Source organism: Aureococcus anophagefferens, assembly GCF_000186865.1.
Source record: "Aureococcus anophagefferens unplaced genomic scaffold AURANscaffold_8, whole genome shotgun sequence".
Lineage (NCBI taxonomy): Eukaryota > Pelagophyceae > Pelagomonadales > Pelagomonadaceae > Aureococcus > Aureococcus anophagefferens.
In genome coordinates, this window is record NW_008705568.1 from 1710503 (window position 1) to 1726697 (window position 16195).

Here is a 16195-nt window from a genome sequence, read left to right on the forward strand (position 1 = left end):
CCCCCCCGCGGCCGCGGACGCCCCGCGCCGGAAACTCTGCAACGCCGCCACCAAGGGCCGGCGCGCGGTGCTGCGCGAGGCCATCCCGGGCGTCACGGCCCCCGCGATCCGCCGCCTCGCGCGCCGCGGCGGCGTCGTAAGAGCGGCCGGCCTCGACTACGCGCGGCGCATGCCCGCGACGCTCTCCGCGCCGCGCAGCCGGACGCCGACGCCGCCGCCCGTCGTCGAGAAGAGCGACTACGAGAAGGAGCGCGACGCGCGCATCGCGCGGAACGCGGAGTTCCTCAAGTCGCTCGGCCTCGGCGGCGGGTCCGGCGGCGCGCTGTCCGCGAGCAAGCCGAAGAAGCCCAAGGTGTCGACGCCCAAGCCCAAGGCGACGCCGAGCCGCCAGTCGAGCCGCAGCGAGCACAAGCCGGGCATGTACGCGGTGTCGCGGACGGGCGCGCAGCGCTCCGCGGAGGAGATCGCCGAGGCGCGCGAGGAGAAGGAGCAGACGCGCCTCGAGAAGCTCCTCCGGCGCGCGGACCGCGCCGCCGCCAACGCCGTCGCCGACGACGCCAAGCACGCGAACCGCGAGCGGCGCCACGAGGACGCGCGGCGCCACGCGCTCGAGCAGGCCGTGCTCCAGGAGCAGCGGCGCGTCCTCTTCCAGCACCAGCAGCTGCTCCGCGCGCAGCAGGTCGAGCTCCGGCGCCAGCAGCGCGTCCAGGAGCGGGAGGAGCGCGAGCGCCAGGTCGAGGAGGACCGCAAGGCCGCCGCGCTGAAGCGCGACGCGGAGCGCGCGGCCAGGGTCGCGGACCGCGCGATGGCCGCCATGGCCGTGCGCGACGCGCGGCGCGCGGAGGCCGACCGGAAGCGCGCCGCCAAGGACCTGGCCAAGTCCGAGCGGTCCGCCGAGGTCCAGCGCCAGCGCCTCGAGGCCAAGGCCCAGCGCGAGGCGCTCGCGGAGGCCAAGGCCCGCGCGCGGCCCCGGGGCCGCGGCGGCCGCGGCCGGAAGCGGTGCCACGGCGAGCCGTCGGGCCTCCGCGTCCGCGTCGCCGTGTCGCCGAAAGGCGCGCGGTCCAAGAAGCGGCCGCGCGACGTGCCGCTGCGCGTCAAGCGCGTGGCCCTCGTCCTCGGCGGCGCCGCCGTGCGCGCGGGCGCGGGGTCCCTCGACGACGACGACGACGGCGACGGCGGCCCGCGGAAGCCGCTCGCCGCGCTGCCGCACGGCCTCTGGCCCGAGCCCGTCGTCGTCCGCTACACGGCCCTGGCGCCCGTCGCCGACGTGCCGCTGCGCGTCAAGCGCGTGGCCCTCCTGCTCGGCGGCGCCGTCGTGCGCGCGGGCGCGGGGTCCCTCGACGACGACGACGACGGCGGCGGCGGCCCGCGGAAGCCGCTCGCCGCGCTGCCGCACAGCCTCTGGCCCGAGCCCGTCGCCGAGGCGCCGGCCCCGGCGGACGGCGGCGAGGCGCCGGCGGACGGCGAGGCGCCGGCGGACAACGGCGAGGCGCCGGCGGACGGCGGCGAGGAGGCGCCGGCGGCCACGGCGGAGGCGGCGGACGGCGGCGAGGAGGCGGCGGACGCCGACGCGGCCATGGCGGAGGCGCCGGCGGCGGACGCCGACGCGGCCATGGGCGAGGCGCCGGCGGACGCCGCGGTCGAGGCCGCGGACGCCGGACCCGACGCCGAGCCCGACGCCGCGGACGCGCCCCTCGACGCGTAAAGAGTGCCCCCTCGTCGGAAGCCCGAGGATTATAGGCAAAGCGCCGGGCGCGACTTGGTGCGCCCGGGGGCGCGAGCGCCCCTAGTGGGCGTGCATGCCGACGCACTCCTTGAACGCGCCGTCGATGACCTCGGACAGCGTCGGGTGCGTGTGCGTCGTGAAGGCGAGCTCGCGGACCGTCGTCCCGGCGGCCTTGGCGTTGGCGCACTCCTGGATGAGGTCCGCGGCGTGGAGGCCGATGATGTGGACGCCGAGGATCTGCTCCGTGTCCTTGTTGAAGAGCACCTTGGCGATGCCGTCGCCCTCGCCCTCCGCGAGCGCTTTGGAGTTCGCGCGGAAGTGGCCCACGGCCTTGCCGAGCTCGAAGCCCTCGGCCTCGGCGCGGTCCTTCGCCGCGTCCTCGTCGATGCCGACCTGGGCGACCTCCGGGTGCGTGAAGCACGCCGCGGGGATGTCCTCGTGGTTGACGACGTGCTTGCGGCCGCAGATGTTCTCGATGGCGCTGACGCCCTGGGTCGACGCCGTGTGGGCGAGCATCTGGATGCCGTTGGCGTCGCCGATGCAGTAGAGGTGCTCGTCGGCGACGGCGCCGCCGGGGCCCGCGAGCACGCGCATCGTCTCGTCGACCTGCACGAAGCCCCGCGGCGTCTCGATGCCGTGCTTGTCCAACCCGAGCTTGCCCGTGTTCGGCACGCGGCCCGTGGCGACCATGCACGTGTCCACCTCGAGGACCTCGACGAGCTCCTTCGTCTCCGCGTCGATCATCTCGATGACGACGGGCTTTTCGCCGAGCTTGCCCGGCGTCACCTTCGACGCGAAGACGCCGGTCCGGTAGTCGATGCCGCGCGGCGTCAGCAGGAGCCGCTCGGCCTGCTTGGCGATCTCGCGGTCGAAAGCGGGCATGAGCTTGGGCAGCGCCTCGATGAGCGTGCACTCGGAGCCGAGCGCCGTGTAGACGTCGGAGAACTCGAGGCCGATGATGCCGCTGCCGATGATCGCGCAGTACTCGGGCACGTGCTCCAGGCGCAGGCCCTCGTCGGACGTGTAGACCGTCTCGCCGTCGATGGTCACGCCCGGCGGCACGAAGGGCACGGAGCCCGGGGCGAGGATGATGTCCTGGGCCGTGACCTTCTTGCCGTTGCCGAGCTCGACGGTGTTGGGCCCGCCGTACGCGCCGAACTCGGGGATGAGCTCGACGCCCAGGCGGCCCAGGGACCCCTCGAGGCCGCCGCGGACCTTGTTCACGAGCTGCTCCGCGTGGGCCGCGATGCCCGCGCGGTCGAACTCGACGCCGCCCGGCACCGTGATGCCCATGGACCTACGACGCGCGATGGTTCCTTGGGTGCCCGGTCGACAGCTCTCGAACGTCGCCGCGGCCGCGGGACGCCGCCGTCGACTCCAAATGCTTCTCGTCGCCCATGTCGCGCACGCGGCCCGACGCGGCGAGGAGCGCCTTCGACGGCACGCAGCCCCGGTTCACGCACGTGCCCCCGACGTCGCCGCCGGAGAGCACGGCGCAGCTCAGGCCCTGGGACCGCGCGTGCAGCGCCGCGCCGTGGCCGCCGACGCCGCAGCCGACGATGACGACGTCGTAGTCGAAGTCGTGCATCTGGAGGGCCGACCGCGAGGCGCGCACCGACCGCGCGGGCAGCTTGGGCACGAGGCCATGGGCGAGGGCCGTCAACGCAATGAGCTTCCACGCCATAATCGTACGTCGCGGCGCGTCGAGGCCTTCAAGCTCGCGAGCTCCGACGAATATTGAACTCCAGCGTGCCTTGCACTTGTAGACGATGGCAGCCCCAGAGACGCCAGCCCCGCCGCCCGCCAATCCAGCTCCGCTGCCCGTCAAGCAAGCCCCGGAGTACCTCTACTCGTCCTGCGTCGCCGCGTGCGCGGCGATGGCGGCCTACGCCAACAACGCCTGGCAGATGCAGTGCCTCGCCGCGCTCGTCTGCGCCTACGTCGGCGGCCTCCTCTACCAGAACCGGCGCCGGCTCGGCGAGCCGCCCGTCGCCTGGTCCTGGTTTCCCACGGGGCGGCGGCGCCGCCTGGGCGACGGCCCGCCCCTCGTCGCGGGCAGCGCCGAGTGGCGCTGGGCGGAGGCGGTCTGGGACTTCATGAACGTCGGCCACGCGGTCGAACCCGCCGACGGCATCCTCGTGCTCTGCAGCCACGACGTCCGCGTCGCCGACAAGGCCGTCGAGCTCTACGACGCGGGCATGGGTCACTATATCTGCTTCTCCGGCGGCTTCGGCGCGGGCCCCCACAGCGGCGCGAATTTGAACGGCTGGACCCGGCCCGAGGCCGACGTCTTCGCGGACCGCGCGCGCGCCGCGGGCGTGCCCGAGGACGCCGTCCTCGTGGAGAACGCGGCGACGAACACGGGCGAGAACTGCCGCTTCTCCGCGGCGCTCCTCGACCGCGCGGGCCGGGCCCGCGGCTCGCTGATCGTCGTGCAAAAGCCGTTCATGGAAAAAAGAAGCTACGCGACGTTGCTGAAGCAGTGGCCCGGAAAAACGCCGCGCGTCGCCGTCACCTCGCCGTCCATCTCCTTCATGGACTACCCGGACGCCCATGTCTCCCGCGAGGCCGTCGTGAGCATCATGGTCGGCGACCTCCAGCGGCTGCGACTCTACGCGACGCCCGAGCGCGACTTCCAGGCCCCCGTGGCCATCCCGGACGACGTCTGGGCGGCCTACGAGGGGCTCGTCGCCGCGGGCTACGACGGCAACGTCCTCAAGTAACACGCGAATCTTAGTCGTCCTGCCCCGGGCCGATCTTCCGGACCTCCTTGAGCCGCGCGCGCATCTCGAGCAGGTCCTGGCACCGGAGGTACTTGGGCGTCTGCGACCGGATGGAGAGCAGGAAGCAGCCCGTGTCGAGCTTCTGGTCCCGCAGCCGCGACACGGCCGTCGCGTCCGCGCACAGGTTCTGCACGTACCTGCGGCCGCGCGCGCTACCGCGCGCGCCGCTCCCCGGTCGCCGGACGCCGGCGCCGCGCTGGACGACGAGCTTCTCGACGAGGGCCACGGACTCGACGTTGGGCTTCTCCGCGTCGCCGAAGCCGTACCTGCGCGGGCGTCGTTGCGCACGGTCGCGCGCGCCCGCGGCGCCGGCGGCGCACATCATGCCGACGAGGTCGCTCTGGAGGTTCACGTTGCGGCCGCGCGACCGCTTGTTGTCGCTCGACATGCTGTCTGGCAAACGCGGCGCGCCGCGGCGGCGCGCGGCGGCCGGGTGGAGGGCGGGAACGCGCTCAGGCCTGGCGTCCAGGCTCTCTCTTTTTACCACTTTTTGCTCGCTTTGATTCTTGCGGTTTTGCTTGAATGCTTTGTGGTAAATCCATCGAGCGAAGCATGTTAGGCTGCCATGTTCTGCATCGCCGCGGCCGGGAGCGTCGTCCTAGCTGCTAACTAGAGGCGACACACACCCACAAATGTCGGAGCTCGACCTCCACGCCCTCGCCGCGGCGCAGTCGCCGATTTTATTCCTCGACGTCGACGGCGTGCTCAACACGTCGCAGATGCCCGGCAAGCACGCGCTGCACCCCAAGCTCCTGCGGCGCCTCAAGGGTGTCGTCGACGCCACGGCCTGCGACATCGTGCTCAGCACGACGTGGCGGCTCCAGCGGGAGAACGAGGGCGTGCTGCTCGCGGCGCTCGAGGCCGCGGGCATCCCCCGGGCGACGGTCGCGGGCCGCACGCCGTCGCTCGGCGTCCAGGACCTGCGCTGGCACACGGGCGGCGCGAAGCGGCTCGGCGAGGCGCGGCGCGCGGCGGAGATCGTCGCGTACCTCGACGCGCGGCCCGAGATCACGACGTTCGCGGCTGTGTGGAAACCAAATCTTCAACCCGACTTCAATGTGCGCATAATCGAACGATTTGGACCAGAAACTTCCGCTGTGCTTCGAGAACTCGATGAGAGCGATCGATTCGTCCAAAAGTCAGCCGAATCGACTTCGATTTGACCGAGCTAGAGAATTCTCAAGTTTGGCCCCGACGTCCCAGCTCACTGGTTGATTTCCACACAGGTTCGCGGTCGTCGACGACATCGACGTCCTCGCCGTCGACGACGAGACCATGCGCGCCAAGCTCGCGCCCCACTTCGTCCGCACGATGGTCGAGAGCGGCCTGAGCGAGCGGTGCTGCGAGCGCCTCGGCGCCGTGCTCCGGGGCACGCCGATCCCCCAGAAGTCGTGCTAGTTAGACGTCTAGACGCGGACGCCACCGGGCGCGTCGACGGGGTGCGCCTCGCCGGCGAGGCCGTCGGCGTCCGTGCAGCCGCCGCAGGCGAGGAAGTTGAGGTAGCCCTCGACGAGGCGCGCGTCCCCGCCGGACCCGCGGCGGACGATGGCGAGCTCGTCCTCGGACCCGGAGAACGTGTCCTCGACCGCCGGCGCCGCGGCGTCGTCCTCGCGGTGCACGGCGTCCGCGACCTGGTAGAAGAACTCCTCGCGCTTCGCCGGGGACTTGGGCGGCGACTCCGGGTCCACCGCGTCCGGCGCGGGCCCCCCGCGCAGGCCCGCGCGCCGCAGGGCCGAGTCGTAGAGCCGCGCGACCGTGATCAAATCGAAGTCGAAGCCAAAGTCGACGTCGAAGGCCTCGAGGTCGTCCATGACGATGGACGCGATGCCCGCGAGCGGCGCGACGACGACGTTCAGGAAGACCATGAACGGCGCCGCGACGGGCGTCGGGATGCCCGTCGACACGTCCTCGTCCTCGATGTTCGCGTCCGCGTGGAGGACCAGCGTGAACAGTAAATTCAAGAACAGGAGCCCCTGCATGAAGTTCGCGAAGGCGTCCATCGTGTCCGAGATGAAGGGCCGCAGGTACGCGTAGAGCGACGCGAAGAACAAGGCGGCCATGCACGCGAAGACGATCTGCCCGAGCGACTCCGCGTGGATCACGGGCACGGGCAGCACCGCCGTCAACAGCAGCCGGCGCACGCACTCGAGGCACTCGAAGTACCAGCAGGGCGGGTCGTACTCGCCGAACAGGAACTCGAGGTGCGCGCTCGAGTCCTCGATGTCGCGCGACGTGATGACGAGCTCGTGGCCGAGCACGCGGCACGTCGCCGCCGCCGCCGCCGCCGTCGCCTGCGTGCGCCGCGCCGTCTTGCCGTTGACGTAGTCCTCGAGCTGGTAGTCCGCGCCGGCGACGGCCAGCGACGCGCGGCTCCGGTGCGCCTTGAGCGCGGGCACCTTGCGCTCCGGCGCTTTTTCGGCGTCGGCGCTGAGGCGCCGCGCGAGGTCGCGGTCGCCGACGTCCACGAAGTCCGCGACCGTGCCCGTCGTCTCCTGCGCGGCCGCGGGCCCCCCGCCGTGCGGCGCCTGGAAGAAGAACTGCTCCGCCTCGCCGGCCGTCGCTTTCGCCTCCGCGCGCTTGTAGTCCTTCGTGGCCTTGGACGTCACGGACCCCCGCCGCCGGATCGAGTCGTACATGGACGCGTCCCCGGCGCGCGCGAGCGGCGTCTCCGCGATGACCTTGTTCTCGCGCTCCGCCTCGCCGCACTCGCGCACCGTCGCCAGGTACTCGAAGGCCTGGCCCCGGAGCTCTCCTCTTTTAATCGCCAATAGCAGGTCCTCCTCCTGCTTCCGCTTGTAGAATTTCAGGAGCGTCGCGCCGATCCACCCGCTGTGGCGCTCCTCCTCCTCGTCCTCGTGCTCCAAGAACTTCGTGACCTCGCGGCGCTCGCGCCGGATGTCCGCGCCGACGTTTTCCGTCTCCTCGACGATGCGCTCCGCGAGCAGCGTGATGTTCGACGGCGCGATCGTGTCCTTGGCGCCGAGGAGCATGAAAAAATAAACAAAAGGGATGCCCACGGGGTAGCAGAACACCATCAGGATCGCGTAGACGCGGTGCAGCGCGTAGCGGTTCGATTGGCAGGACACGGAGTAGTCCGCGTAGAGGTACGCGTCGCGGTAGTAGCGCGAGTGGACGCTATCTTTAAAATCGTCGTCGCACTGCAGGCTCCGGATGACGACCGTGGACGTCGTCGAGTAGACCGTGTAGGTCATCAACAAAAACACGAGGAAGACCATGCGCTTGAACGTCGCGCGGTCCTCCCTGTCCGCGCGCGTCCACGTCACCTGCGCGGACATCAAATCTTCAACCCGACTTCAATGTACGCGCATGTGAATGGTTTGACACGAGCACGTCCGCTGTGCTTCGAGAACTCGACGAGAGCGATCGATTCGTCCAAGAATCAGCCGAGTCGACTTCGACTTGGCCGAGCGAGAGCATTTCAAAGTTTGGTCGGGACGTCCCGAACCGGCGGTTGATTTCCACACAGCACGTCACGTAGAGCCCGTAGGACCCGAAGAGCGACAGCGCGACGCAGATGGGCGCGGCCGTCGCGGCGACGAGCGTGTGCAGATAGTCGAACTCGCCGACGCACGTGTCCGCGACGAAGTCGCCCAAGGAGATGCCCAGCGCGGCCGCGCGGCGCGCCATCGCCGCGAACGACGGGGGCAGGTTCACGTTCGGGAACGACAGCGTGATGGACCCCAGAATCTGGAAGAAGACGAGCAGCACCTTGCACCGCGCGACCACGACGATCGCCGCGTCCGACGCCGCCGTCAGCGCCGACGCCAGGATCATGGCCACGTCCTTGAAGCGGCGCAGCGCGCAGAACGTCGCCACGCCGAAGATGAAGAACACGCCGCCGACGGCGCCCAGAATCGCCCGGCCCTGGGTCCGCCCGCCGGCGTCGCAGAAGACGCACTTGCCCGAGGCCGAGTTGAGCTGGTAGCCGTCCTCGCAGAGCGCGCACAGAGGCCCCTCGTGGTGCCGCGTGCACTGCGCGTCGCTGTCGCGGATGGTCCCGTTGGGCCACAGGTCCACGCCGCCCGGGCACGCGTCCGCGAAGCGGCACCGCCGCGTCTCGCCCGAGTCGTAGGCGCTCCGCCAGAACTCGGCCTTGGCGACGACGTTCGAGCCCCCGGCGCACGTCGAGTGCTTCGGGCACTCCGCGCACGGCGCGCCCGCGACGACGGAGTAGGTGCCCGCGTCGCACTCGTAGCAGCGCTTGTCGGCCTGGTTCTCCTCGCCCGTCGCGCAGTCGCGCAGCGACATGGGCAGCTCGGAGAAGTAGGTCGCGTCGCCCACGGACGACTCGAAGCGCATGGCCACGGTCGACGCGGGCGCCTTGGTCATCGTCAGCGCGCCCGCGGCGTACGTCGCGACGCCCGACCCGAAGCCGTGCTGCAGCGCGCCGGAGTAGGCCGTCACGTTGTCGAGCCAGGCCATGAGCGTCGTCGTCGACGCGCCGCCGACGGTGCGCACGACCTGGCCGAAGCCGTCGAGCGCCTCGAGCACGACGGCGTCGGCCGTCGGCGCGCCGGACCGCTCGACGCCCGTGCGGTGGCTGGCGGCCACGCGCGCGACGCTCGACGCGCACAGGTTGCCGTAGAACGCGCGGTTCCCGTTGGCCGCGGCGCCGCAGACCTTGTAGGCGAGCCGGTAGAAGACGTCCGCCGACGCGCCGGCCTTCCCCGCGAAGTGCGCCGCGAGGTCGCTCGCGTTCAAGTCGCGCGCGGCCTCCTCGAAGAAGACGCCGCCGCCGCCTGTGCCGAATTAAAATCTTCAACCCGACTTCAATGTGAGCGTACGCGACAGTTTCGACGAGATCCATTCGGTTGTGCTTCGAGACCTCGACGAGAGCAATCGATTCGTCCAAAAATCAGCCGAATCGACTTCGATTTGATCGAGCTAGAGAATTCTCAAGTTTGGTCAGGACCACCCAAACCAGTGGTTGAATTCGGCACAGGCCGCCGCCCGCCGGCGCCGCGTTGTTCGTCGACGAGTCCTCGAGGCGGAGCTCGCCCGACGCAAAGGCCGCGGTGAGGTTCGCCTCGACGTCGAAGGACGACGCCGCGTCGATGTAGAGCACGCCGCCGTTGCCCTTCTCGGCCTCGTTGCCGTCGAAGACGTTGCCGCCGCGCGAGAGGATCGCCGACCCGGCCTCCACGGCGAAGACGCCGCCGTGCGCCGCCGCGCCGTTGGCGACGATCTCCGAGTCCGCGACCGTGCCGTTCGCGGAACCGTAGAGCCGCGCGACGCCGCCGTTGCCGCCGGCCGCGTTGCCCGACGCCGTGACGTTGACGAGAGAGAAGGACGCGCCCGCCGTCGCCGCCGCGGCGCCGCCGCCGTCGGCGGCCTCGTTGCCGAGGAAGGCGCAATCGACGACGGACGCGTCGAGGGGCCCCTTGAGCGACAGCGCGCCGCCGGAGTCCGCCTGTGTGGAAATCAAATCTTCAACCCGACTTCAATGTGCAAGTGATCGAACGGTTTGGACCAGACTCTTTCGCTCTGCTTCGAGAACTCGACGAGAGCGATCGATTCGTCCAAAAATCAGCCGAATCGACTTCGATTTGATTGAGCTAGAGAGTTCTGAAGTTTGGTGGGGACCCCCCAACCCAGTGGTTGATTTCCACACAGGAGTCCGCGGCGTTGCCCTCGCAGGTGCAGTTCGCGACGAAGACGCGCGGCCGCTTCGCGACCTCGTCCGTGTCCTCGAAGTGGAACGCGCCGCCGCGCTCCGCGGCGGCGTTCAGGGACGCGCGGACGTTCTCGAGCAGAAACGTCCCGAAGTTGGCGCCGAAGACCGCGGCGCCGGAGCCGCGCGCGGCGTTGCCCTCGAAGACGGCGTCGGCGAGGGCGACGGCGGCCGCGCCCGAGCCGTAGACGACGCCCGAGCCGACGTCGCTCTGCGAGAAGGACGCCGCGGACACGTCGAGCGTCGCGCCGGGTCCGGCGTAGAGCACGCCCGAGAAGCCCGCGGCGTCGCCGACGGAGACGACGTTCGTCAAGACCGACGCCGTGTCCGGGCTCGCGTAGAGGAGCGCGCCGTCGGCGACGGCCTCGTTGGCCGAACTCGCGACGCCGTCGGCGTCGAGGGACGCGCCCAGCGCGAGGAACACGGCGCCGAACGTCGCGACGTTGGCCCGCACGTCGAGGTCCGTCGCCGTCGCGGCGACGTCGGCCGCGAGGTAGACCGCGGCGCCCTCGACGGCGGCGTTGCGCTCGAAGACGGTCGCCGTCGCGGCGATGGCGCAGTCGGACGCGCAGAAGACGGCGCCGCCCTGGAGCCGCGCCTCGTTGCCGGAGAGGACGCCGCCGTCGAAGGTTAAAGGCGCGGGCGTGGCCGCGTGGATGCCCGCGCCAAAGTTCGCGCTGCCGCCCATTAATGTCGATTTTTGTACGGTGAGAAAAGCGTCCGCGAGGGAGAGCAGGCCGCCCTCGTCGCCCGCGGCGCCGCCGCGCAGCGTCGTTCCGACGATGTCGAGGACGCCCGCGCCGTCGACGCGCGCGACGCCGCCGCGCGCGCCCGCGGCGCCGCCGGCGAAGGCGCCGCCCTTGAGCGTGACGTTGCCGTAGGCCGACAGCTCGGCCTTGAGGAAGCCGCCGTCGTCGCCCGCGGCGCCGCCGGACGCGTCGACGCCGTCGAAGAGCACGAGGCCGGAGGAATAGGAGCAGAAATAGACGCCGCCGTCGGCGGCCGCGCTGTTGTTCGCGTAGGTCGAATCATAAACGGCGAGGGACCCGGGCCAGTACTCGGCGTGGACGCCGCCGGACCCGCCCGCGGCGTGCCCCGAGAAGGCGCCGCCGCGGACGACCATCGTCGACGAGTCGGACAGCGAGAAGCCGCCGTCCTCCGCGGCGGAGTTGTTAACGGCGACGACGTCGTCGAGGAAGACGCCCGCGCCCGCGACGCCGTCGTTCTCCGTGCCGTACTCCGTGCAGAGGACGCCGCCGTTGGCGCCCGCGGCGTTGTCCGCGAAGGTCGTCCCTTCGAAGGCCAGTCGCGACTTGTAGCCCATGACCGCGCCGCAGGCCGACGCCGCGGCGTTCCGCGATATGGCGCCGCCCGCCGCCTCGACCGTCGACGACGCCGCGTAGAGGGCGCCGCCCATGGGCGCCCGGTTGTCCACCAGGGCCCAGTCGCCGGCCAGCGCGAGCGCCGCGCCGTCGTAGAGGGCTATCGCCCCCCCGAGATCGCCGCACGCGCAGTNTTCGACGGTCACGTCCGTGAGCTCGACGCGGCCGCCGGCGGCGTGGATGGCGCCGCCGTCGGACGAGTCGTAGCCGTCGACGAGCCGCACATTGGCGAGCGCGAGCCGGCCGCCGGCCTCGACGTTGAAGAAGCGGGTCCGGCCGCCGCCGTCGAGCGCGAAGCCGTTGCCGTCCACGGTGACGTTGCCCGCGACAGCGATCTCCTCGTCGACGGCGATGGCCTGGGCGAGCTGCACGCGGCCCGCGGTCGCGATGCCCGCGACGAGCTCGTCGAAGGTGGCCACGACCAGCAAATCCGGCGTCGGCGACGCCGTCGCCGTCGGCGCGGGCGTCGCCGTCGGCGCGGCCGTCGGCGCGCGCGTCTCCGTCGGCGCGGACGTCGCGCAGCCGTCGACGACGGCGCCGTTCCGCACGGCGAACTCGTCGTCGTGGGGCGCGCCGCCGCTCACGGAGCCGCCCAGCGTCCACGACTTCTCCTCGTGGAACGATCCCCAGCCGACGTGGAGCCGGTGGCAGAGGTCGTCCTCGACGCAGACCTCGACCTCCTCGTAGCCGCCCGAGGCCATGGTCCCGCTCACGACCAGCGCCCCGCTCTCGTACTCCGTGATCGTGTAGTAGGTCCCGTCCCAGCCGTCCGCGTACTCGTCTTCCAAGACGAGCGTGACGCACGTACTCGCCGACGACGACGACGCCTCGCAGGCGTCCTCGGCCACGGCGCCGTCGGCGTCGACGGAGAAGTCGGCGTCGTAGGGCGCGCCGCCGGCCAGCGCGCCCAGGGTCCAGGACTTCTCGCTCAGGTAGTCGCCGCCGTCGACGACGAACGCGTAGCAGCCCGGCGCCAGGCAGACGACGTCCGTCTCGTTGGCCGCCTCGGTCTCCATGGTGCCCGTGGCGACGGCGGTGCCGTCCTCGTCGGTGATGGTGTAGGTCGTGCCGTCCCACGTGTCCGCGTAGGCGTCGAAGAGGACGAGGTCGACGCAGACCTCCGCGTCGCCGTCGCCGCAGCCGTCCGCGACGGCGCCGTCCGCGTCGACGGAGAAGTCGGCGTCGTAGGGCGCGCCGCCGCTCAGCGCGTCGAGCGTCCAGGACTTCTCGCTCAGGTAGTCGCCGCCGTCGACGACCAACGCGTAGCAGCCGGCCGCGGGGAAGCAGATCGCGTCTGTCTCGTTGTCGGCTTCGGCGTCCATCGTGCCCGACGCCACCGCGGCGCCGTCGTCCGACGCGAAGGCGTAGGTCGTGCCGTCCCAGGTATCGGCGTAGCTGTCCCTCATGACGAAGTCGACGCAGATCGCGCACCCGTCCGCGACGGAGCCGTCGGCGCCCGCGGTGAAGGCGCCGTCGTAGGGCGCGCCGCCGCTCAGCGCGCCCAGGGTCCAGCCCTTCTCGCTCAGGTAGTCGCCGCCGTCGACGACGAGCGCGTAGCAGCCGGGCGCCAGGCAGACGACGTCCGTCTCGTTGGCCGCCTCGGTCTCCATGGTGCCCGTGACGACGGCGGCGCCGTCCTCGTCGGTGATCGTGTAGGTCGTGCCGTCCCACGTGTCCGCGTAGGAATCCGTCAGCACCATGTCGAAGCACGACTCCTCCTCGAGCCGCCGGGCGCTCGCCGCCGCCGCCGCCGTGACGAAGAGGCGCAGGGGCAGCCCCATCATGGCCGGACTTCCCGTCACGTCCTGATAATAATGCCCGTAGAAAACGCAAACGTTAACCATTCGCGACGATTGCCTTTTCGATATACGCTGCCCATGGCTCGCAGCGTCGCGCTCATCTTCGCGTGCCTCGCGGGTGCCGTCGCCAAGGATTCCTGCAACGACTCCAAGGCGCCGTGCTCCGGGAAATCGACGTTCAAGACGCTCTTCGCCGAGCTCGCCGGCGCGTCGGCGCAGAGCGCCACATCCGCCGACCTGTCGCTCAAGTACACGGACTTCTCCGTCACGGAGATCGACTACGGTAAGACCTGGGTGACCTACACCCAGGGCGGCAAGGGCGACGCCAAGTCGTCCTGCAAGCTCCCGGCGAGCTGCAGCGACGTGTCGAAGATGACGACGAAGGCGCGTCGCGCCCCCGCCGCCGCGCGCGCGCGCGGCCTCGCGCGTCCCGCGAGCCGCCCCCCACGCATCGCCGCGCGCCCCGCCGCAGAAATTCTGCGACAAGCCCAACGCGTCCTTCATGGGCGGCACGGCCAAGTCCTACTCGAAATCCCAGGTCGACACGTTCCAGAAAAAAAACTGCAAGTAGGCGTCTCAGTTGAGCCTTGTCGTAATCTCCCCCTCGCTGCGACGGTCTCGCTTCGCTTCGCTTACTCGCCTGGCGGGGAGGCGGGGGGGAAGAAGGTCAGTATCTCCTCGATGGTCTGGCCGTCGGCCAGGTTGGCATCGAGCACGCTATCGGGCGGCTGTTGTTGCGCTCGCTGCGCGGCGGGCTTGCTGGGAGACCCCGTCGTCGCCTCGGCGTATCGGGCGCCGGGCTCGTTTCGACTGAGATACTCGTCCAGAGTGTGCTCGAGGCCGCCGGGATCGGCCTTGATCCTCTCCTCGAGGCTCGCCACGAGGCCCCCCTTTCCGCCGGTGATGTCCATGCTGTAGAAGACGGAAAAGAGCAGCTTGATCTCGGGCACAGTGAGCGACGACACGTCGCCGCCCGCCCGCTCCAGCTTGGCCCGTGCGGCGGCCGCCTGGCGGTATCGCGCGGTGTCGTGCGTGCGCCGCGCGGCGTCGACGCGCGCCTTGACGGCCGTGACCGCCGCCGCGGTCTCGCCGGCCGGCCGGCCCGCCTCGCAGGCGTCGAGCGCCGCGTCGACGGTGAAGCAGTCGGGCACGACCCACGACTTCATGCCCCAGACCGCGTCGTACTCGACGACGCCGTAGTAGCCGTAGCCCTGGAGCGTCGTCTTCGGCAGTTCGTCGTAGCGCGCGCCGCCCGTCGGCGTCGCGAAGAGCCGGTCGCGGAGCTGGCGCGGCAGGCGCCGCTTCCGGTCCGACTCCGGGGCCTTGACGTAGTCGAGCCCTGCCAGGAGCGGCCGCGCGCAGGCCTCGTGCGCGAAGACGCCCCAGGGCTCGAGCACGGCCCCGGTCCAGGGCTTCCCGCAAAGGCAGCAGGTGCCCGCGGCGAGGTGCGCCGCCATGCGCGGCGACGGCCGGGAGATTCGCCAGAGCGTGTCGCGGGCGCGCTTCGGCACGGACGCGCTCAGGTGGATCCGCCAGCCCGGCGGCCCACCGCCGGCGCAGAGCACGCGCGCGAGGGCCGCGCCGCGCCGGCAGAGCCGCTGGAGGTGGACCGCGGCGTCGAAGTCGACGGCGACGTACGCGAGCGTCGACCGCCACGACAGCCCGTCGAGGCGCCGCAGCCGGCAGCCGGGCGGCCAGTCGGGACTCGAGTCCACCGCGCCCGTGCCCGCGACGCGCGCGAGGCCCGCGGCCGCGAGGCCGTCCGCCGACGCGGGCGGCGGCGGCGCCGGCTTGGCCTTGGGCGCCTTGGGCGCGCCTTTCGGCGCCTTGCGCCGGCGCGACGGGGCCTCGTCCTCGGAATCCGTCAAATTCGCCGTCGCATCCTCGTTGCGCACCTCCTTGCGCGCGCGCCCGCTCCGGCGCGGCGGCGCCGACATGGGGCTGCGAGCGGCGGTGTCGAGAGGCAAAAGGATGACCAAAACGCGGCACAGGCGGCGACGGAGGGCGCAGGCCCCTGAGAGCACCCCAGATGCTTAGAAGATGCTCGACTCGAATTCGAGAGCAAGGACTGCAACTTGCAGTTCAAGACCGTGTGGCGGGCTTTTTGCGGGCTCCTCCAGGTGTGCACGCCCGCAGGGCAGCCCGCGGGTCTTCCCGGACTGCAGGCGACTTTGTCGCGGCGGTAAGAAGAGGGGTCTTGGATCACGCGCCTCCGAGTCCGCCGCACGGCCTGGCCCGGCGGCCCGGCCCTCGAGCTCCGATCGCCGAGTCCGTCGCGAAGAAGGAGCGCGAGATCGCCATCCGCAAGGCCGCCATCACGTGCGCCGTCGTCCTCATCTTCGTCGGCCTCGCGGCGGCTGCCTGGCGCTTCTTCTCCCTAGCGCGCTAGCGCGAACCGCGCTTGCGCACTGGCATTGAACTAGATATTTGAAGCCGACTGCCAGTGGCCGCCGGCGAGATTATGGGTCCGCCGCCGGCGGCCGCCAAACAAGACACGACCGTGCCGACGCCGGCCGCCAAGTCAGCGGCCGACAAGCATGCCAAATGGTTGCAAGTTGGCGTGGGGCAACATCGACTCCACGCGGCTCGTTGAGGCATCTCAGAGAGGCGATATAGAGCGGACCACCATCATCGGTGAGTGGCCTCTTCACCAAAAGTTATTGAAGCCCGGGGAAAATTGGGCCGAAAATTGCTCGAGGCTGCTCGGCCGGGGAAGAGGGGCAGCCGGGTGCCGCGCCGGTCCGCGTCGGCCGGCGAGGCGCCCGCCCCGGAGCCCGGGCCGGGGGCGATGGCCGACGCGGACCGCTACGACT

General features: G+C 71.1%; 2 protein-coding genes across 2 annotated transcripts; one reads left to right on the forward strand and one right to left on the reverse strand.

Annotated features, from left to right (window-relative positions):
* Nucleotides 1–1786: 1786 nt before the first annotated feature.
* DLD1 (hypothetical protein) lies at nt 1787–3314 on the reverse strand (the record flags this gene model as incomplete). The annotated part of the gene is made up of 2 exons (XM_009038427.1): nt 1787–3023; nt 3103–3314. 2 exons carry the CDS (start codon nt 3312–3314, stop codon nt 1787–1789), a joined length of 1449 nt encoding a protein of 482 aa, XP_009036675.1.
* A 319-nt stretch (nt 3315–3633) lies between these two features.
* Nucleotides 3634–4449, forward strand: AURANDRAFT_25809 (hypothetical protein; the record flags this gene model as incomplete). Its single annotated transcript, XM_009038386.1, has 1 exon — nt 3634–4449. The coding sequence occupies one exon, from the start codon at nt 3634–3636 to the stop codon at nt 4447–4449; it is 816 nt and encodes a 271-aa protein (XP_009036634.1).
* Nucleotides 4450–16195: the final 11746 nt, after the last annotated feature.